Source organism: Protomyctophum bolini, assembly GCF_963924005.1.
Source record: "Protomyctophum bolini genome assembly, chromosome: 7".
Taxonomy (NCBI): Eukaryota; Metazoa; Chordata; class Actinopteri; order Myctophiformes; family Myctophidae; genus Protomyctophum; species Protomyctophum bolini.
The window spans coordinates 18,396,859-18,419,358 of NC_137868.1; the positions used below are offsets into that span (position 1 = coordinate 18,396,859).

Below are 22,500 nucleotides of genomic sequence, written 5' to 3' on the forward strand. Positions count from 1 at the left end.
GAAAGAACACAGATGCCACAAAATACTATAAAATAGGATTAAATGGGCTTCTGCCTGCAGGCCTGTATGAATACCGGACCACAAACTACGTTGCTGAGTCTGACCGTAGCCTGCTGTGACTATAATTAAAAGTGTACTAATTATGACTCGTAGAATCAAAGTAACATATATTATTATTATTATTATTATTATTATTATTATTAACAATAATAATAATAATGGATTTTTATTAATGCACTTTACATTTGTGAAAATATCAAAGTGCTACAATAAGCAAATGCATAAAATAAATGAAGAATCATCATACCACTAAAAACATCTAAGAAACGGGAACAAAACATTTAACCCATTTAGACCTGAGGCCGATTCTACAAATCTCTTCTGAATCCTGACCCATGTTTCTATATGTAATTGGCCGCCGACCCCATCTGGGATCCTCCCGAGAAGCAAAGATTTGAGTTAAAAACTGACGTGAGGACATATCTCAGAAAATGCTTTGTTAAAAAGGTCCTCTCCTCCCTTAGTAACATGAACTACTCTGTGCTCATGTCTTGACCTTACCTTGTGCTGATCTGTGTGAGTGTCAGGGTTGTTGTCTGATCGTGACCTCTTTCCTCTGGGTGGAGTTGCTGCAGTTCCTTGTTCCTCTGACTTCCTATTTGTTATTATTGTGTCGAAATGCAATTCTCTGAACAGCAGGAATTTTGACGTGACTCATGACTTTTAGACACTGTAAAAGTGTCATCGTATTCATGAAAAATGATCAAGGAGACAGGATTGTAATCTCGTTTTACAATGTTGCAAGACTAGTACCAAGAAACAAGTAACAATTGAGAAAATAACAATTGAAGTTCACATGTTGGGGGTGGTGTCACTGAATTCAGAGCGGTGAGTTATCCGCTTGCTCAATCCTTACATCCTGCTGCTCCATTGCTGCTATTTTTCAGAACACCATGAGTCATGAAAAAGTGTGTGTGTGTGTGTGTGTGTGTGTGTGTGTGTGTGTGTGTGCGTGTGTGCGTGTGTGTGCGTGTGTGCGTGTGTGCGTGTGTGCGTGCGTGCGTGCGTGCGTGCGTGTGTTGCGTGCGTTGTGCAAAAAGGCAGAAAGAGAAAGAGGAGAGAGCAAGCCATGTAGTTGCAGTCCCAAATCCTCACTATGGACTATATGTTTTTCAGGCCAAGGACCCCCAAAGATGTTTGACATAGACAAAGCGTGGACCCCCTACCACATACTATTGTGTACAATTGTTGTGTTTTTTCAGACATTTAAATATGTAAAATATGTTTTTTGAAACAATAACTTGGCGGCCCTCCGCCAAGTTGAATTCCCATGCATGCGACTAGCTAATGCAACGTCAGATGTATGAGCGGATCTCCATCATTCAACCTCTCTAGGCAAATTTCTCTAGGCACTTATTTTATTGTTTTTTCTGTTTTTTTTGCTTCAGATCACCTGGATTAACCTGAGCCAAGACCATATAATGGGGAGAGACAAAGGAGAGAAGTGATTAAGAAAGAGAGAGAGAGAAAGGGGTTAAGATATATTACACATGAAAGTAATCAGAGGACCCAAGATCCAGGTGGATGTTAAGTTTATTTTGGAACATCTGACAGTAAGTATATAGGCTATAGGGGAAAGGGAATTACAAAAATTGAAAATATTGACACATGACAGGCTACCTAAGCCAAGACATAAAAACATTATAAAAAATAAACCCATGGATAACCCCCCCACCCACCTGCCCATTCAGGATATATATATTTTTTTAAATAGATTACTATACACTGTATACAGTGCTATTTCTTTTGCTATTTAATTTCTTTTATTTTCCATATATCTTTGCATATTAAGTTTTTCACCGTATAACACAAGGTGGAAAAAATTTGATCAGCACTACCAGGCCCATTTACTGTGCCTTGGTATGCCTTATTTACAGATTTCTAATGTTGTACAGAGCTTTGCTGATTGATTTGATTTGATTGAAAATTATATTAACAGTTTGCAGAATGGGTACAGTTCAACGAAAGTACAGATCAATGCGAAATCTGCTATATGAGGATAAAACCAGAAAAAGCACTAAGACTTGTTTACATCACGGTCCTCCACTTTCAAACTCTGATATGGTACAACTAAGCTCTTAGTTAGATGTTTTACTTAGATAGACATTGTACAGCTCTTTGGTCCCTTTTAAATTTGACTTTGTACAGTATTTTATTCACTTTGGTCAACATTGTATCTTTTGTAAACAAACAAAAACATTTTTAACAAAAAATAAATAGCTGCAAAGGCACAGAAGAGAAGAGAGAGGCATGTGTAGACATGTGGTTTCCGGCTGAATGCCACAGGCATGCTGTGGGTCAGGGTTCTTGGTAATGTAATGGTTCTACTGTATGTGGGTGTAATCGCAGCACAATTAAAGCCTTGGTCTCACAAAGGAAGACAAAGGACAATACCTTCAAACAATATGCAGCTGCATTGACGCGTGCAGTTTTTCCTGTGAGTACTGTACATGTGTCACTGTCAGGATCTTTGAGGTGTGAGGTGTGTTGTGTACATGCCTGAGTTTGCGTGCGTGTGCGTGCAATGCTTAATTTAGACTTTGTTGCACACCAGTGCAACAGACACCAAAATGCCTACAACAATGCCAATCTTGATGATCTGCAGTTTTCAGCGAACAATACCGATGCGGAACCATGTACAAATCAGGCAAGTGTTTGAAGATTGCTAATCTATTGGACAATACAACATTGTTACACTGCTTGCTGTGAAAATGGAAAGGTTTAGACATGGTTACATAAATGGAGGGTATAATCTTATGTGAGTTTGCCAGCGTGTGTGTGTGACTGTGTGTCAGTGTGTGTGTGTGTGTGTGTGTGTGTGTGTGTGTGTGTGTGTGTGTGTGTGTGTGTGTGTGTGTGTGTGTGTGTGTGTGCGTGTGCGAGCGCGAGCGTGTGTGTGTCAGTATAACAAACACAGTGAGCTGACTCCATGAAACAGAGCCAAGATGAGATAATGAGCCGATGCCTGCAGTGGTGTCAGAAAGTGCATGTGTGTGTGTGTGCGTGTGTGCATGAGTGATTATGCCTGGATGTATAGTTTCACATACCGTATAAGCATATATAGAATAGATCACCTTTACGGTGTGTTTTGTGTATCAGTTTGTCACAGAGAAGCCTCTTACATATAACTCTCTATCTTCAGCGGAATACATGCATAATCGTATTGTAATGCTCGTAACTTGTAGATTGCAGTCACACAGAAAGTGCACATGTGACTGGAATCTCTTTAATATATTTGTGTTTGATCTGCACAGGAAGATGCTGTTATGTGGGAGCTGCATGTTGAAACCTCAATGTTGAGTGATGTGTGCCTGACGATCTGATTCGAGGGGCACCTGTTAATCCATCTGATTGATTAACACAGTGTGCATCTAGGGTGGATTGCTCTTGTACTGTGGTTGCTTGATTATAAATCGAAGGGTGGCGTCTGTAGTATATGGGAAGGGAAACAGCTCAGTAGCAGTGTAGGCTGCCATGGAGTTAACACTTTGTGTTTCTAATTGATTTAACCCTAGAACACTAAACATATTTTTTGTTACATCATCATAAACACGGGTATATTTTACCCAATGTAAAATATTCCATAAACAATATTTCTCATCAACATTGAAGTAGAGCCAACTTGAGGTACTTTTATACTTTAATATGTCATCATGACTTATCATACATGGCCCTAGGGGGAGGAATCGGTGGAAAAACGTGCATAAAAATAAATGTAGCTGGGAACTTCTCCTTTGGTCCACTCATTCATGGACCATTCTCACCGTCAGTGAAGGAAAAAAAAGAAATAAAAAAAAATCCATTGTGGGTGCATGGGATTTTTCTTTGCAGGCAGCTTGTCTAATTGCTGTCCCTGGTATGATTTCATTCAGGGTACATACAGTTCCAGCATCCTTATAAGTGATGGAGTTAGGCATATCGGTTAGGGTTTGCGTTATATTTCTTAAACATAACCGATACAACCCTCATGCTGAGTTCACACTATATCAGCGACAAAGTGACAGGCTACAATTCATTTTTAGTGCAAGTCTGCAACATGAAGCTAAACTGATACCTGACACAAAAACTTTGAAAACTGAAAACTTTTTTCAGTGCTACAATGACGCAGTGAAGCCTGAGGATTTTCCACTCAACTCTCACCACAGAGTTCCTGATAAGATGTTCTGTAAATGGAAGAAAAACAATTATTGCTGTTAATCAGTGCTATCTGTGCTATACAGTATGTGTGCGTGTGCGTGTGCGTGCGCGCGCGTGTGTGTGTGTGTGTGTGTGTGTGTGTGTGTGTGTGTGTGTGTGTGTGTGTGTTTGTGCGTGCGTGCGTGCGTGCGTGCGTGCGTGCGTGCGTCTCATTTCATCAGTGGCTGACTGATTCTCTCCTCTCCTCTCTCAGCTCCGGGGTCGCTCCTCCTCTCCCAGCCTTGTCGTATGCGTGTGAGGCTGCGGTCGACGCAGGGGAGAAGCAGCAGCAGTTTGCAGAACAACACCACAGAGGGAATGATCAGACACAGCATGTAGCCTGGAGGAGTGTACCACTTGTAGTTGGACAGCTTTAGGAACTTGTTCCAGCCGTACAGGTAGGCATGAAGCGTACAGAGGAACAGTGTCAGGAACCCCAGCTTGGACTGGAAGAAAGGAGAGAGAGAGAGAGCCATGAGAAAAGACCAGGCTTAGAATAGTAACACACTACTCATAACTTCCATCAGCAACCAGTATGTTTTTGCACATTTCTCCCTGTAAATGGGGTTGGAACAACATGCCACTCTCCGCCCTCCACGTCAATCTACCTGTCTACCAGCCGCCTTCCTACAGGCTTCTCGCTACCCACCCCCACCCCTTCACCGGCTCCATAGCAGCTCCTCTCCCCGCTTTGATTGATTGATTGAAAAATGTATTAACAGTTTGCAGAATTACAGTACATTTTAAGCACAAACTCAATACAAAGACTGTTAACTGTGAGTGGACGACCCAATTGAGCATTACACTTGTTTACAACAGGGTCCACCTTGTTCAATTCATCAAAACATTTAGAGACATACAATTAGACACTTCTATATAGTTAAAGAACAGAACAGGAATTCATCATAAAGGACAAAAAGGGAAAAGATACATATACAGTGAGGGGAAAGGGGGGGGGGGCGGTGGGGTGGATTCAGATTTTACAGGGGCCAGTTTCGAATTGCAGCCATCCGTAGGTGCCCTTTGAGAGTGGTTTTGAAGGAGTCAAGGGATTCACATGTCTTAATGACTGTTGGTAGGGCGTTCCACATTTTGGTGGCATAGGAGCGAAAATAATTTAGTCCCTTGTTTGTGCTCCCCCCAAAGGAGCTTTTTCGGCACTAGAACTACTACATTCACTTTGCCAAAAGTGGATCAAACAATTAAAACAAAACTCTCTTCTCTCCTTCTCAGGTTCCTGGGGGTAACCGTCCATGCACACGCGTCAGACGAACGCCTTACGACGAACGCCATACGACGAACACCATACGACCTCCCCCACAAAGACTCCAGGGTCGGCGACCCCCCCGGAACCTACATACCTGCATTCATTCAAATTCCTTCATCCCTCCATTTCTTCACTGTCAATAAATCCCTTAAACCTCCCTAATGGTGTGTTTATTCCGACTAGTGAAATGTTTTATTTATTTCTTGCAGCAGCAGCAGAGACAGATATAGCAATGAGGGAATAATCACAGCTATCACACACTACGGAATAATCTTATTCTCTTCTCAGTAATCTTAAACATGCACAAACTACAAGTTTTAAAATAATGGCGCATCGCACTCTACATGATGTTATTAGCATTACTGTGCCTGGAGGAGCCAGGGCCGGCCCTCCCATCAGGCAAGTCAGGCAATAGCCTGGGGCATCAGGAGGGGACGGGGGCAGCAGAGCCGAGTCACAGATACTTTCGCTTTCAAGCGCTGCGCGCAGCAAAACAGCTGAGCTGACGGCTGACGCTGTTGCTGTGGCTGTGGCTGTTCTGCTCTGCTGCCTGCCCCCCCACCCCTGCTACTAAATCCAGCCAGCCAGGGGTGGGGGGTGTGGCCGGTGGAATGCCCCCTCCCCCGCCCCCAGCCTAACCTACAGCCAAACGGCATGGTGCACTGATGGGGAATATAAACAAATAAAGTACTGTGTTGTCCACTCGTCGTGGTGTTTTTTTTGTTGGTGTTGTGATGTCCAAGAGGCCAAACCAACCCTCTGGTCATCAGGGAAGAAAGAAAAAAATGGTATGAATGTATGAATGAAGGTATGAATGTGATTACTAAACAGTGAATCATGAATAAACTGTCTAGTTATTTGAGCTAAACAAGTAGCAACAAGCTAGCTGCTACTGCATGTTGTGTTGTCATTGTCACTTGTCAGACTTGCAGCTATTAGCTAGCTTATTTAGTTGAGAATGAGTAAATATATGGGCATATAATGTCAAATAAGTTAATTTGATAATTTCCCAAGAGCCCAACTTTATTTGTCCCCCTGAGGGCAAATGGTTTTGTTTACTTTTAGCCAGTAAGCAAAGCCAGCCCATTGTTTCAATTTCAATCTCAACAAATTGTACACTCAAAGTTAGTAACTTTGAATTTAAATTAGTCCTGTAAGGGTTCATTTGGTGGTTGGTTTAATTATTATATATATTTTTTACAGTGATTAAAATTATATGCTATGATACTGATATTATTTTTTAGAATTGAGAGAGGATCACAATAGAGAACCATTTTGTGGAACACTCCTATTTAATACTACCACCAATTTATAATCTGTTCAGTACATATTACATTTGTATTATTTAAAAAAATACCTGTTTTTAATGGATAACAATATAGAAGCTTTAGTCTGTGTCTAATGTTGACTTGTCCATTGCATATGTCTGCTGTTACTATATAGAAGTGTATTTGTATGTCTCTAAATGTTTTGATGAATTGAACAAGGTGGACCCTGTTGTAAACAAGTGTAATGCTTATTTGGGTCGTCCACTCACAGTTAACAGTCTTTGTATTGAGTTTGTGCTTGAAATGTACTGTAATTCTGCAAACTGTTAATAAATATTTCAATCAATCAATCTGTCGGGAAGAGCCTAGTTGCCATCCCAACAGAAACAATATGTATTTTTAACATTACTCTACATGATCTTGCATTAAGGAGTCTCAGGTCAGGTCAACAAACTGGTAAGAATTTGAAGCGTCAAAATTTGAAGAGTGCATCATGGCACCATGGCGGCGGCGGCGGGGGGGGGGGGGGGCATCAGGAAATATCTAGCCTGGGGCAGTATTTTAGTCAGGGCCGGCCCTGGGAGGAGCAATGCAGCACCTAAAAAAGTGTGTCAAATTAGTTTTTGTGCATAGTTCCCATCGTGTCATTTCTCCAGGAAAAACTAAGAAAGGGAAGGAGATCAAGGTAAGTAGAGGTAAAGTAAAAAAGTAGAGGTAAAGGGTTTTCTTCTGTGTTTGTCTTAGATATGTACAAGCTTTTGCCACAATCAGTACAAACAAAAGGTCTCTTAGCTTTTTTACAAGCTTTGCTACAAACTGTACAAAATAATAATATTTTTAACCTGAGATAAGATAAGGTGCAGTGAGCATATAGCAGCCGCTGAGTACTGTATGTGCATTATACTTAAGGGCATTATTCAAGGTGCTACATTGGATTAAGGTGCAAGGAGTCGGTGCGTGTTTGCCGCATACTGCTGACATTGGTATAATCCACGTGTGGACGGAAGAAAGAGTCAAGTATCTTGTCCATGGAAGGCATGTTATATAGTTACAAAGGGAGTCTACCAACGCGCCTCAGGCCTAAAACAGCTGATCCGGTGCTTCACAGGTGCAAGGACATCAAAGTTGCTTAAGGAGAAGAGACTGGAGCAGCACGGACATTTAGAGCCTTTTATTTAGGTGCTGAGTATACAAAACGACTGATGTTATATGTTATATAGTCTTCTTGTCACATGTCACATGCCTCAACTCTACAGCGCACCACAGGTTATTTTGACCGGCTGCCATGTCAAAAGTACTTTCATTCACTCAATGTCTGCCCTGTTTCTCTCTGTCGCGCGTACCTCCTGCATGAGCGATGTAGGAGTTATGCGTGACCAAGAGACAGACATTGAGACACCAGTATGGAGTGTGAAGAGGAAGTAAGTAACCCAATGTGAACCAAAGACATGGTTCACAGTAACAATGTCCCCCAGCAAGGACCTAGGACTAAGAGGACAGCAGAGACGACAAGATTGGACACAAATCAAAACTGCACACACACACACACACACACACACACACGCACACGCACACGCACACATGCAGGCGCACACACACATACACGATTACACGCACACATGCAGGCGCACGCGCACACACACACACACACACACACACACACACACACACACACACACACACGCAGGCGCACACACACACTCACACACACAGGCGCACACACACGCACAAATGCAGGCGCGCGCGCACACACACACACACACACACACACACACACACACACACACACACACACACGCATGCATGCACACACACACACACACACACACACACACACACACACACACACACACACACACACACACACACACACACACACACACACACACTCATTCACTGGCACAGTTTGTTGAAATTTAATTGCTGTGTAATAGGTTTAATGAGCATGATAGATAAAATGTGATAGCCTGACCTTTATAAAGATAAGCTTTTGACCTTCACATGCACGCTCACACATGCACGCACGCGCGCACACGCAAGTCACTCCTGAAGATGCGTGGCCTGGTATAATGAATGCCTTCCCTGAATTACATTTGATGAATAACTTAACATTTAAAGCTCTGCTCTAATTTGTGGCCAAAGTGAAGGAGGAGGAGGAGGGAGAGAATTACTAAATGAGCTTGGCGTGACCCAGTTACATTTATGAATGAGTGTGTTCCCTGTGGTGAGGTTCATTTCTTGTTCAACTGTAGAAAGAAAGAAAGAAAGAAAGAAAGAAAGGTTTGATTGAAATATTTATTAACAGTTTGCAGAATTACAGTATACATTTCAAGCACAACTCAATACAAAGACTGTTAACTGTGAGTGGACGACCCAATAACGCATTACAATTGTTTACAAGAGGTTCCACCTTGTTCAATTCATCAAAAAGGAAGGAAGGAAGAAAGAAAGAAAGAAAGAAAGAAAGAAAGAAAGAAAGAAAGAATACGGATACGGGTATTGCATACCCGGATGGGACATGAATCTCCAACTTCCATCGTTACCGACTCGGTGCTCTACAGCGGGGGACCGGTATTCAGATAGCTCTTTTTTTAATTGTTTTTAATTTTGTTGAAAAGAAAGTTGTGTTAAAAAATGTAAATACATTTTGTTTATGTAGTAAACAGAAAAAGGGGATATTTACTCAAGTCGTGATCCATATAAATTGGTCTGTGACCCAAACATTGGTCCCGGCCCACTGGTTGGGAAACAGTGCCTTAGACCCTTTGCTGGCATTTAACATGCTTTCTATACTCACTCCTCATGGGAATCCATCAATTAACTTTATGCTATAAGCTCATAATCCTTCCTACAAAGGAAAGAAATTAACAAATGAAATGCTTCAAAAACAAAACCACAAACATCAAATAAACATCAGTCTGCTGAGGACAAACTTCCTGAGACTCAACCATTTTTCAATAGCATGTCATTTTAGCAAGCACATAGCACAAGCATAATAAAATCATGAAAGTCAAACCATTCTTGTTGGAAAGCTGAAAGCATTTATGTCATTATAGAATTTAGCATTGGCTATTCAAAAATAGCAGGTGTATAAGCTCTCAGCACGTCACAGGTTGTACACCTGCTTTATCAGAAGAAAGAAAATATTAATTTTAAAAATTACTTTTTTTATTTATATTTTTTATATTTTTTAATCAAATGTATTAAAATAGTTTGTGTCGCTAATCTGTTAAAACCACACTGTTTCGCTCGCCATGGTTGTTTTCGCCCCATTCACTGCGCATTAGAGCGTTTTTGTACAGGAGAAAATAACAGCCAATCGGAGATTTCTTTTTACAAGTCACTGGGCAGACTTTCCTCCATCGAGGGTATTCTAGGTGTGGAGTGACAGTTTGATCAGCCAATCACATTTGGAGCTGTAGTCAATGGGCGTAGTCTTTTAGATGCCAAAGGTATGCTAGAGCGATCTTGCCCCTCGGCTACCGTAGCGAACTATCAAGCAAGACAACACAAGCATACCCGTAGTAAACAAACTAATGAAACATGATACTGTCGATGTTGTTGCGGATTTATTAACAGTTCCCTTTTCAAGAAGAACATTCAATGAAAAGATGGACATTGTCAAAAAAGGCCGCCCAACCCCAGAAGTTTGTAACAGACGGTGGCGTAAAAGAGAGGTTCATTATGTGGATGTGTCGGGGGGGCAAAACAGCAGCAGAGGTTGCAACCCTGGCAGACTGGCTCTTAATTTCTTGGAGGAATATGCATGCACAGATAAACTTAAAGCGCAGTGTTACGATGGTGCACCCGTTATGGCCTCGGGACTAAACGGTGTCAATGGTGAGTGAAACAAATTAATTTATATTGATGGATCTGCCGCTGCGCATTTCTTTTCCACACAAATGTATGTCTGTCTTGAAATATTGGCTGGGCTGCTGTGCGTTTAATTTGGTAATTCTTGACTTGATCTTTCTTTGCATACCGTAACTCCTGTTACGAGGTTGATTGTAATGTGTGGCACCATGCAGTGGCAGCTGGCATCGATTTAGGCCGATGTTCCGTACTAATTGTGAATGAAGTTATTAGCGCAAATATTAATTTAGCAATGGCATTGGTATTGGTTTCTCACTCAGTAGGCAGGGGGGGAACGGGGAGCTCACACTGTAGTGTGTGACGTGTGTGTGTGTGTGTGTGTGTGTGTGTGACTGTCCAGCCTGCTCTTTTTTTTGATTGATTGAAATATTTATTAACAGTTTGTAGAATTACAGTACATTTCAAGCACAAACTCAATACAGAGACTGTTAACTGTGAGTGGACGACCCAATTAAGCATTACACTTGTTTACAACAGGGTCCACATTGTTCAATTGCTCGTGCACTGTCTACTCGTGCACTGTCTGCAGCTCATTGTTAGGCTGGCCGTTGTGTGATGAAAAATAAAATCAAAATTCAAATCTAGCACAGTAAAGATGATCTTTCTTTGCATCTGTAACTGCTGTAATTGATTGTGTGGCATTGCATGTCAGCTGGGATCGATTTAGGCCGTAATTGTGAATGAAGTTATAGCGCAAATATTAATATAGCAATTAATGGCATTGGTATTGGTTTCTCACTCGGCTATTTTCAACTTGTCATAGCACACCTGGTCAGGCTCTGCCAGTGGGCCCAATCAGTCCCCGGCCTCACCTGTGCAATTTCCAGCCTCTGCCTCAGCCAATTGATTGCCATGGCAACCCCACACTTGCCAATTGATTACTTAACCAGTCCACTTTTTCCAGTCAGTTTGCACTCTTCAGGCACAGACAGACAGATACAGTAGAGACCTCCATATACAGTAAGGGCACAAAAGGGACCCGTTAAAACGGGTGCTATGACAAGTTGACAACGGGTATTATTAGGTTCCCTAGTTGCATCGTTCTCAAGTAGGCAGATGGGCACGTACAGGTGTAGTCATTTCTAACACTTGTTTTTTGTTGTTTTTTTGTTTTATTTATAGGCATTATTTATTAAGGAAAATCATGCCGGCTGTCCTTGATGTCTGGAATGCTCCTTGGGAACGCCAGGGGAGTGACCTCCGAACGCCGGGGATAGGGTCGAGATGCCTGGGGGGTCTCCCCGCCCGGTCAACGATAGTGGGCGCGCTATGTTGTCTGGAATCCCCATGCAAATGTACCGCACAAGCTGGTACATTGAGGTACATTAGGCCTGTCACAAGTATTAATAAATTATTTAAATTGCAAAAACAAATACATGAATTGTGAAAGTAGCAGATCTATGAGATCAAAACAGTTTTGAGCTCCTAGATCTGCTACTTCCACTACTTTCTAACATGGGAGCGATTATGACTATTATCCCAAAAGTATTGCGATTATCACAAATACTGTGATGGGCCTAAGGGTGAGTGTGTGTGTGTGTGTGTGTGTGTGTGTGGGGGGGGGGGGTTGTCTGTGTCTGTGTGTGCGTGCATGTGTTTGCCGTGTGTGTGTTGAATCTGTTTTTGATTGGCCCGACGCGACGTGTAATCTACGAGCATGTTGAATTTGGGGCCCGACGTTGACAAATTGAATCTACGAGCTGGACGACGCTGGATCTACGTCAGTTATAGTGTAGTTCTCCCCGGGGTATGGGTTGAATCTGGGATAATCAGGCATAATGGGCAGGCGGGTCGTGCAGGAACTGGGTTGTGCAGGAACCGGGTCGTACCCAGCGGTCCCTCGTGCGACCCCCGTCCATTGTGCTCTGCTACCCGGCCTCCCGTACCAAGGTCTTTAGTCTAGTTTTCTCTCTTCTCTAGTTTCAGGTTTCAGATTTCATCTCTTCACATCTCTTCAAAGTACCAACTGTTGAATATCTTGTTTCCTTCCCGCCAGGTTGGCCAAATGTTTTCCCTATCCTGTACTTTCCTTCCCGCCAGGTTGGCCAAATGTTGTAGTTTCTGTTTGATTAACCCCCTTTTGTAGTACTTTCCAGGTGGCAAACGTTGAATTTGTGTCACTTTTCTAGTGACATAAATTAAGCGCAACATAACACACGGTCTAACTAGTAACACTGACGGGAAAACAACCCCAATGTCTGTGCCCCGTGTCACAGGTCGTCTAAATAGGGCCCCTTACGCCTACAGCCCTACACATTTTAGGCATTTTTTACTATTTTGAGAAAGATTTGAAAGTAGTTCAAATAACTGATCTACACGGTCACAAAGTGTGGAAGTAGACCTTACACACGCCCTCCTGCATTTGACCAGAGGGCGGCGCTAGAGGAAAGACAATGGCTAACCATAATTAGTATAGTTCATTAAAGCTATAAGCTACGAGAGGTTAGCCTGGTTCCAGCCCCTGAATCGCTAGCCACATAAAAAAATTATGTTCAGGCAATTTAGGGTCTGGTGACGCTCCCGAAGGAGGTCTCAGACTCGGTTGGAAATCCAACCGACGAATCAGCGTCGTTTCAACTCGATGACGTCAAACAACAGTGCCGTCCAGACACAAACAAACATGGCTGCCCCCACTGCGGTAACTCACGGCCGTATCAATCTGGCTATTAAATCGACGTATGATAAATAATTTCTTTACAGACACGAGCGATTTTATAAACATCATCATCCGACATATTTTACCGCTTTTGTTTACATACTAGTAGCGCTCGTTGGCTGTGTTTGTTTGGTTAGCAAACAGGTTAGCCATAGCCACATGATTGACACAATGCCATCTGCTTTCCTACTATTCTGATTGGTTGGTATGAACCAATCACTGAAGACTGCCTCTTTGGCAACGCCCATCCCAGAAACGGTTGTAGTAGGGAGGGTGTTCAGACTGAATAATGGAGTGAAACTAAATAAAAATTCAGGCTGAGTGTCAGGCTAACGAGAGGTCTCAAGTTACCTTGTGTTTTATAAAGGCTGAAAGCCATAGTGAGGCACGACACAAAACGGACTGCCTCTGACTGCCTCTTTGTCTCGGGCGTGATTCATATTCAATTCTAGTCACCATCCTATAGGGCGTGATTCATATATATTCACTTCTAGTCAACATCCTATAGGGCGTGATTCATATATATTCACTTCTAGTCACCATCCTATAGGGCGTGATTCATATATATTCACTTCTAGTCACCATCCTATAGGGCGTGATTCATAGTATATTCACTTCTAGTCACCATCCTATAGGGCGTGATTCATATATATTCACTTCTAGTCACCATCCTATGCGCCGGGGCAGTGATTCATAGTATATTCACTTCTAGTCACCATCCTATGCGCCGGGGCAGTGATTCATATATATTCACTTCTAGTCACCATCCTATGCGCCGGGGCAGTGATTCATATATATTCACTTCTAGTCACCATCCTATGCGCCGGGGCAGTGATTCATATATATTCACTTCTAGTCACCATCCTATGCACCGGGGCAGTGATTCATAGTATATTCACTTCTAGTCACCATCCTATGCGCCGGGGCAGTGCTTAGAACTTAAGCCCTGCACAGCCAGGGTGTGTAAGGAAATCCCCTTTCAGCTACCAATACACTACTGATACACGGGAAGAAAATAACACACCTGGGATTGATATGAACTGATTTAAACCAGTGTAGATTATAGTCGCGTTTAGTACGTGTTCTAAAAGGAAACCAGCCAATCAGAATCAAAGACCGTTTTAGAACCTGCAGTCTATCAAATCCATTACATTATAAGATGTGGGTAAAGATGACATCATAGGATCACTTAAATGGCCAGGGTTCATCCTCCAGGCAGCCTGAATGCACTCAGCATCTGGCCATTAGATGCTACGGTATTGTGTGTGCAATGGGAGTTTTGGCCAAAGGGTGGCACTAGAGGAAAGGCAGTGGAGTCTCCTAAAATCAGGAGGATCGAGTATGAAAGAGCATCCTCTGGGAAGCATGGAAGGTGAACCACAAATTCCATGGCAATCCTGCCAGACTTTTCAATGTCTCTTTCGGGTGGAAAGCTAAAACCATAACTTTTTCGAGACTTTCTCAGAAACGGCTTTAGCTTGACACTCTTGTAAGACAAAGTAGGGTATGAAGTGACGAAAAAGCATACAACGTTGAAAGGAAATATGAGATTTCTGCCCCGAAAGTGACGATATGTTCTTTTGGACCAAAGTGGTGGACACATCAGACAGTCTGTCCACAACAGACAGTCTGCCCACTGTCAGTCAGTGACGCTGAACTGTGTCAGTGTCAGCCACTAGAAAACAACAGACAGTCTGCCCACTGTCAGTCAGTGACGCTGAACTGTGTCAGTGTCAGCCACTAGAAAACAGCACAGGATGCAATTAGATGGTATCAGGGCACGAATACACAGCATAGGATCAGTGTACTAATTACTCCAGAGATGTTGTCTGTTGCGCACACTGCTGCAAAGTGTGCCTTTAAACTTTAAAGGGATACTATAGGCAAGTCTGTGTGTGTGTGTGTGTGTGTGTGTGTGTGTGTGTGTGTGTGTGTGTGTGTGACTGTCCAGCCTGCTCGTGCACTGTCTGCAGCTCATTGTTATGTGATAAAAAATAAAATAAAATTTCAAATCCGCCTCTTAAAACACATTCTGTACAAAACACGTCTGGAAACGTCATAAGGATCAGAAACGAGTAATACCTTAGACGTCTGTGGACGTCCTAGCGACGTCCAAACGACGCGGGGCGAGATAATAATATTCAGAATTATTCCTATTTTTTTTTTTGGCATTTCGCTTTTCGCTTGCCGTATGCTAACGCTCTGTGCAAATATTAGCTTGTCATTGACTCCCATGTTAGCGCGGCGGAAAGAATGACTCGTATCTCCTCATCCAGGGCGCTCTCCGTGGTGATGAATGGATCGATATGCTGGCGCTGCATTTCTGCTCCTCATCCGTCTCTCCCGCAAAATATGAACGCTTTTTGGAGTTTATATAAATATATTAGGATGATCGGGGATTATGAGCTCACTTTGTCAAGTCAATTTTTTTAAGAAAGTATTTCCGGTTCATGGCTTTCAGAGTAAAAGCGATCAGACTACTCTGGCACTATAGCGGCCTTTATTTTGATGCACGTTGGCGTACTCAATGTGTTAAATAGCACAGTAAAGATGATAATAGTCTAATAGTTCTTTATTGATTTTGCTCTCAAAGTGCACCAGATTAAAGCATTTCCATCGCAAAAGAACAAAAAAGAAAACAGCGTGGCAGAGCAGATTATGAAGGCCCAGTTAACTCCGGTACGCTTCGCCACATATATATATATATATATTTTAGACCTGGAACACCTTTTGTGGTAGTTGTTGCTACAGTATAGCAACATCATTTTAGCAACAGCATTTAGAAGGTGTTTTTAGAATTGGCCGCATAGGTCTAAACTCTAAACAGATGTGAGCTTGTAGATCAACTTTTTTGTGGCACGTGACACCGCAGTACGATAAAGTTTAAATCGGGCTTAAAACAGTTCTATCAGTGTCACAAATCTTTTGTCTGAACCAGGTTTTAAGTGAGCAGGATGGGTATGAGGTAGCTCTGATCCATAGCCTTCTACTGCTTCTACGATTCTGCCCTGCGCAGTACAAGGCTATGGGACTTACAATTTTAAATCTCAAATCGAAATCAGACCAGCCTCTCCTCTTTGGCGTAAATAAATAGAACGTTTTTGCTACTCACCAAAACAAAGGCGGGTTGTGTCAATAGAAAGACTACTTTCCTTAGTGGAAGCACTCTGAGCCAGACAGAGCTATAGGTATGAGGGTGGATCAGGTTCTGAAGTGCATGGTGCCATATGACCTGAATCTCAAAATCTCAATATACATACAGTACCTGTATTCATCATAGTGAAAATATGTCATCTATCCACTCGCTGCCTTAACTTTGAATGCCACAGGCAGGCTGTGAGTCAGGGTTACATTATAAAGGCACATAATGACATGCCTAAAGTCTGGCTGTGGTAAAATATATATATCTTTGTAAAAAAAGAAAATTGGTATAAATCTTGGCTCTGCTTTGCGACATGATATTCATGACGAAATCCCAAGGCACACCTGGACATTACTTCTAGCACACCGTTTGGTAACCACTGCTGTAAACACCACTCGACTCACAAGGTGAACACATTACAAGCATGTCGAAAAAGAAAAAAGAAAGGCCTGGACCCAATAAGTCAGAACCTATTCTTTCCACAAATTACCTTCAGTGATAATGGCACACCAGGTAACTAATTTTCTCATCTGACCGATTCCTAAGTGGCTATTCAGTGAGCTCGTTAAGCATTGTGATCACGTGTCTGTGCGCTAACTGGATCATCCATCCATGCTGTCCGTTTTGGACTCCCAAGGTCACAGCTGAGGCACACAATAATTGGTTCGACCAAAATTAACCTGAAAGTGTTTTTTGACCTGTCCTCCTGCCTAAAGAAAGAATCGCATCAGCATCGCAGAAACGGAAAACCTTGGCTTCAATGGCTTGTATCTGTGGGCTGTTGGAAACTGAGGGAATATTAATGGAATCAATATAAGTCTGACTTCAGGGGGAATGTCAGGGCTGCCTGTGCTGCCTCGGCATGTTACACCTCAACGCATTTTTCATATCCATATACCATACCAAATGTGTTGGCTGACATTTCAAACGTACACACACACACACACACACACTCAAAGGGGGGTGGCGGGTCAAAATAATATACAGGACATACAAGCTTTATGATACTTATTATAAGTATCAAGTAAGTAAGTACTTTTATTGTCTCCACCAGCCGAAGGCATAGGGAGAGTATGTTTTGCACTCCATCCGTGTGTCTGTGTGTGCGTGTGTCCGTCCGTCTGTGTACAGATAGCCAAACTGTGCACACACACTCCCTGGATGCCAACAACAAACCTCTGCCACAGATCCCTCGATTTTCCACAATGGCATGTTATAGCGCCACAATGAGGCCAATTTTTGCAAAACACATTTCTTTATATTACTCGTACAGATTTTATCCATACATCACGCAAATCGGTATACACTATCTCCACAGTCATGTGATCGACACACATCTGTTTGCTTTCCCATATACCATCCCGATTGGCTAAGAATCAAGATTGCCTTCCAAAGTTTGCAGGATTGCATTTTCAACAAAATGCCTCAAATCTTGAACACAGCACGTGATTTCCGTGAAATTATGCACACACATTCTCACTAGGCAGAGGAAGAAAATGTCTTCCTCTGCCTAGTGGCTAAGATTGCATTTCTTCAAGAAATGCAACTTACATGTTTACACCTATAACTGCACTGATCTGTGTAGAACTTTGTCCAAACATCACAAACGCTAGACCTGTGCCACCTAGACCAGAGCGGCACTTTTTCTAGCTAACAGCTTAACCCATTTTGACCTGAGATCAGATTCTAAAAGTTCCGTGCATGCAAGCAGCCGTTCACTTCCTTGTTTACGGCCCGACAAAACTGTCTATTCTCACTAAATCTACATCGCTGTCCACGGTTTTGATCAGAACGGCGATGTTCTGTCCTCATTTCTGACTTAACCAAGCATCTAGATCAGATGTGACAGCACGAGGTGTTAATGGAAAATTATAACTCCCGGTTTTGGGGGGAAATGGAAGACGGGGCTTTTCAGAGTAAAATCACACACACACACACACATATGCGCATGCGCGCGCACACACACACACACACCTGTATGAAGTTGAACTCCCTCCAGCTGAGTGCGTTGCTGACAGAGGGCAGAGATGTGATTCCCAGCACGACGTACAACCCAAAACCCAGAATCCCCACAGCGTAGTAGGAGTCAGTCCGCCAGGCTAAGGTGTTGTCAAACTCTGCAGTCTTGTTTTCCCTTATCTGAAAGAGAGAGAGAGGGGTGGGGGTTAACCACTGCTTTTCATTGTATGAAAACTTGACGATCTTCAGGCTCACATCATGATGTGCTATGAGCTTGTCTGAGGTTTTTTGCTATTTCTGCACATGCTTTTGAAACATTTTGAAAATAATTCAAATTCTGTTGACATTATTGTTTTATTTTTAAATGTTTATGTAAAAGTGGTGAATTTGTACAGTTGTGGTCAACATTTTGACATGTTAAATTGTCATTCATTAATTCATTTTGGACAAAACACGCAAAAAACTAAAACAAAAACAAAAAAACAACAATTACATTAATTTAATCATTTTGTTAATGGTCTAAATAAAAATGAGTTAAAATAATACTTAGTATTGTGTAAGCCAGGGGTTCTCAACCCGTGGGTCGCGACCCCTCCGGGGGTCGCCAAATTATTTTGGGGGGTCCCCAATTGATTTTCAATATTTTGTTTTTCAACTGAATGGCTGGAAAATGAAAAAGAGTTTACATGATATATTTTCTCTATTATTAAGGTTATTTTTTGGGGGTGGGGGGGGGGGGGGTGGTGTGGTGTGGGGGTCGCGAGACATGGCCAAAGCATTTCCGGGGGTCCCCAGCCAAAAACTTTGAGAACCCCTGGTGTAAGCCATAAAGCTGACGTAGCTAATACATGGTACATTTTATATTTATACACATACATGGCAGTACGCCGCATACTGTACACAGTAATTAGCATTTCTTTGTTCCTGCTAGCAAGCAGCCTTACCAGTGAGACTGCATGCTGGGTGCGATGATATCTTACATAATGCCTGTGGGCAAATGCACAAAATGACTACATGTGTACAATTTAAAAGAAAGCTACAGATTCACACAATCATAATGTTTCTTGGTGACGGACAAAAAAATTAAGTGAAAAAAGGAGCTCATCAAACCTGGCATTGCTAATGCTAAATCGGTTATTTTTACATAACGTATTAGTTCATCTATGGATTTTAAACTAGTTATTCTTTCCACAGAGAATCATGTATTTTTGTATCTGGAAAATCAATCAATCAATGCAAAGGAGGTATAGGTCAATAAGGTTATGATAACATTGTAAAGGGTGCCAGACAGTGGATGTATGGCTGTGGAGAGGAATTGAGTGTGTTAATACCTTAGAGTATATATTAATAGAGACGGCACCGGATTTCTCCTCCCATCCACTTGCATTAAGTTGCTCAAAAGCGCATGAGGCGATTTCACTCCTCCTTCCGGGTAGGAACAGAGTGCATTCTGGGATTGATTGGGCCAAACACATGAACGCGCTGGCCGTTGACTATCATTGCACGTGTTCAAGTATGAAACAGCGTTCACGTGTCATCATGAACGTGCGCAATGATAGTCAACGGACCAGCGCGTTCATGTTTTTGGCCCAGCGCTGCAATACCAAATTCGGCCACTATGTCCATAAAGTCAGTGTGTTTCCATCTATTTTGTGACTAGATGACTGGTGTATCTGTAGCCTACCGGATAGGAATGATTAGAGTGTAGAAGACATGGAGGAAAGCCAAGGCCAGAGCCAGTAGACCAATCTGCTTCCTGCACAACATCCAGCGGTCCAGCCAATCAGGAAAACGCCTGGAAAACATGACCCATTTATTGCTGTAAGCTTGTTTTATATGATAATTATGTAATATATTTTCTCTTATATGGAAGAGTTAATACTAAAAGATGTGCAAGATAAATTCACCATTATGATTGTTAGTTGTTGCTGTTATGTAGGTTTGTTCATATGTAAAAGCAAGGCAATTATACAAATCTAGATGCAAACATGCAGCTCTGACCTGTATTTGGTTCCTCTGTAGAGCTGCAGAATGGCGGCCAGGACTCCAGGCAGGTAGCACAGAGATAACATGATCAGAGACACAATGGGGAAGACCTGAAGCAAAAATGGTGGATATTTAGGAAGATCCCCTTTTAAACACTGGAGGCAAAATGGTACACAAAATGGCATACTGTACAAATGGTCTCCTATAAGTGGGCACCGTCTGGCGGCAGATCTCGCGAATGTTTACTGTAGCTAAATCTAGAAAGTGCTGCTGTTCTGTTGCTGGGACAAAAAAAGATTGATTACAAAGTTCCTGATTTGTATCTGAAAAAAGCAGTTTTAGTGTCAGAATGTTGAGAAGATTGTGCTTGTGATGATTGCGTCCAATAGTTCATGTGGCCATGGGACTAACACATCGTTCAGAAGCTGTGTTCATGTTCACTGAACTATCTTTCAAAAGAGCATATTGCTGTGCAGAGGACAAAAGGGCAGGTGCTCCAATCTAGCACCACCTAGTGTCTATCTGTTCCCATCCCTGCCTGTAATAAGCGGGATAATATATTCTGCATAATGCTACACTTGCATATGCTAAACATACAGCATAAGCATCACAGCATTGTGATGTGATGACTGATGAGTGACTCTCACATTGGGATGATTGGGTACACACTGGAGCTGAAAGCACCACAGATTGCTGCAAAATGCTGTGTTAACCCATCGGGCTGTTCATACTGCCCGTGTAGCGGCGTGGAGCACTGCTGCATGGCTTCCAGTGTTCAGCGATCCAGCATCCGACAGCATACCTTATTGGCCAGGGACACCATGATTCTGAAGGAGATGTCCTTCTTCTGCTCCACGGCAGCATAGATGACATCTCTGGTAAGCAGGTAAAAGAAGAAGAAGGCGGTGAGGCCGGTGGCCAGCCACAGAGGCAGTCTCCACTTGGGGAAAAGCCGCAAAGGGAAATCCTCCAGTTCCCTGGAGGCTGACAGGGAACCCCTGTCTACGACACTGAGACCCATGCTGGTGGAAAGGTCTGCTACCATCTGCTTGGCCTCAGCGCTGTCCCCACAAATGTACACCTGCAGTACAGAAGATGTTGACATGACATGTTGATGAGTTGACATGTCCATCCACACATTACCCAGACACATGGCGTACAGAAATGCATGTATTTTAATTATTTGTTAACAGATATACAAACAAAGTTTGTATATGTTCATAGTTCTTCTGCAGATAGATGCGAGGTACAGTATGTGGCTTTGTATGTTAAATAGATGCCAGGTTTTATGTCAGCTTGCTATCCTTCAGTAATTACTCACTTGCTTGTTTTCTTAGCACTAACTCACCTAATTACACTGTTACTGTTTGACAAATTGGTCATGCTAGCTTACTCCTGTCTTGCACGTTGTGTGAGAGTGTCTGCTTAATGCCTCAATTATAAATGTAAGAACCTACAGGCCTATACTGGACATAAGAGCGAAAAAGAGGCCGCAGGAAGGATGTTCTTAAGATGTTGGACCTAAGGAACCTCAATAGAGGAATATTGTTGAATAACATGTATGCGGTTCACTTCTGAATAAATGCATTGGGTCCAAAGTGAAACATTTGGAGGGAAACTGTACTTTATTTGTATACAGTACATGCTGTACAGCAGGGCGGATCAGGGGCCACTATGCAAAATTCCAAAAGACAAATTAGGGCCGCAAGCTAAAAATGTCAGTATTATTTTTGAAACATTTACAAATTTATTTTGTACAGTCTAGACTAGTCCAAAAATGAAGGAAACACAGTAAAAACCCACATTTCCATCTATAAGTCCAAACCTCAATGAACAAAAACATTGTTATTAATGATGAAGTTACAAAATGAGGCAGGCCATATCACTTTATCTTGGAACAAACAATACAATACCTTTTCAAAACAATGACAATAACTAATTATATTTTTATTGGTATGACCATGACGGGCCTTAAGCGGGTGCCGCGGCTTGAGTAGCACTGCTGTACACATGGGGAAAAAAACCCTTGTCTTGCTGTTTGAAGGTGCACCAAGTGGAAACACTACTCTACTGTTTGTACTGTACACGTGCATCTGCAATACACACAGCTCCT

The 22,500-nt window shown here is 42.4% G+C and overlaps 2 protein-coding genes across 2 annotated transcripts in view; both read right to left on the minus strand.

Annotated features, from left to right (window-relative positions):
* Positions 1-807, minus strand: part of LOC308318111 (serum amyloid P-component-like) — a 3,957-nt gene extending 3,150 nt beyond the window's left edge. Inside the window, exon 1 of the mRNA XM_080767510.1 lies at positions 562-807. The gene's annotated coding sequence lies outside the window, so the exon portion shown is untranslated. The remainder of the gene's footprint in view (positions 1-561) is intronic.
* Positions 808-1,575: 768 nt separating this feature from the next.
* Positions 1,576-22,500, minus strand: part of LOC308319238 (metalloreductase STEAP4-like) — a 27,778-nt gene continuing 6,853 nt past the window's right edge. The window contains exons 5-10 of the mRNA XM_080769193.1: positions 21,190-21,468; positions 20,403-20,497; positions 20,086-20,196; positions 19,346-19,388; positions 18,417-18,581; positions 1,576-4,682 (exon numbers count right to left, since the gene is read on the minus strand). Coding sequence (XP_080625319.1) covers positions 4,407-4,682; positions 18,417-18,581; positions 19,346-19,388; positions 20,086-20,196; positions 20,403-20,497; positions 21,190-21,468 — 969 coding nt within the window. The 3' untranslated portion in view covers positions 1,576-4,406. The remainder of the gene's footprint in view (positions 4,683-18,416; positions 18,582-19,345; positions 19,389-20,085; positions 20,197-20,402; positions 20,498-21,189; positions 21,469-22,500) is intronic.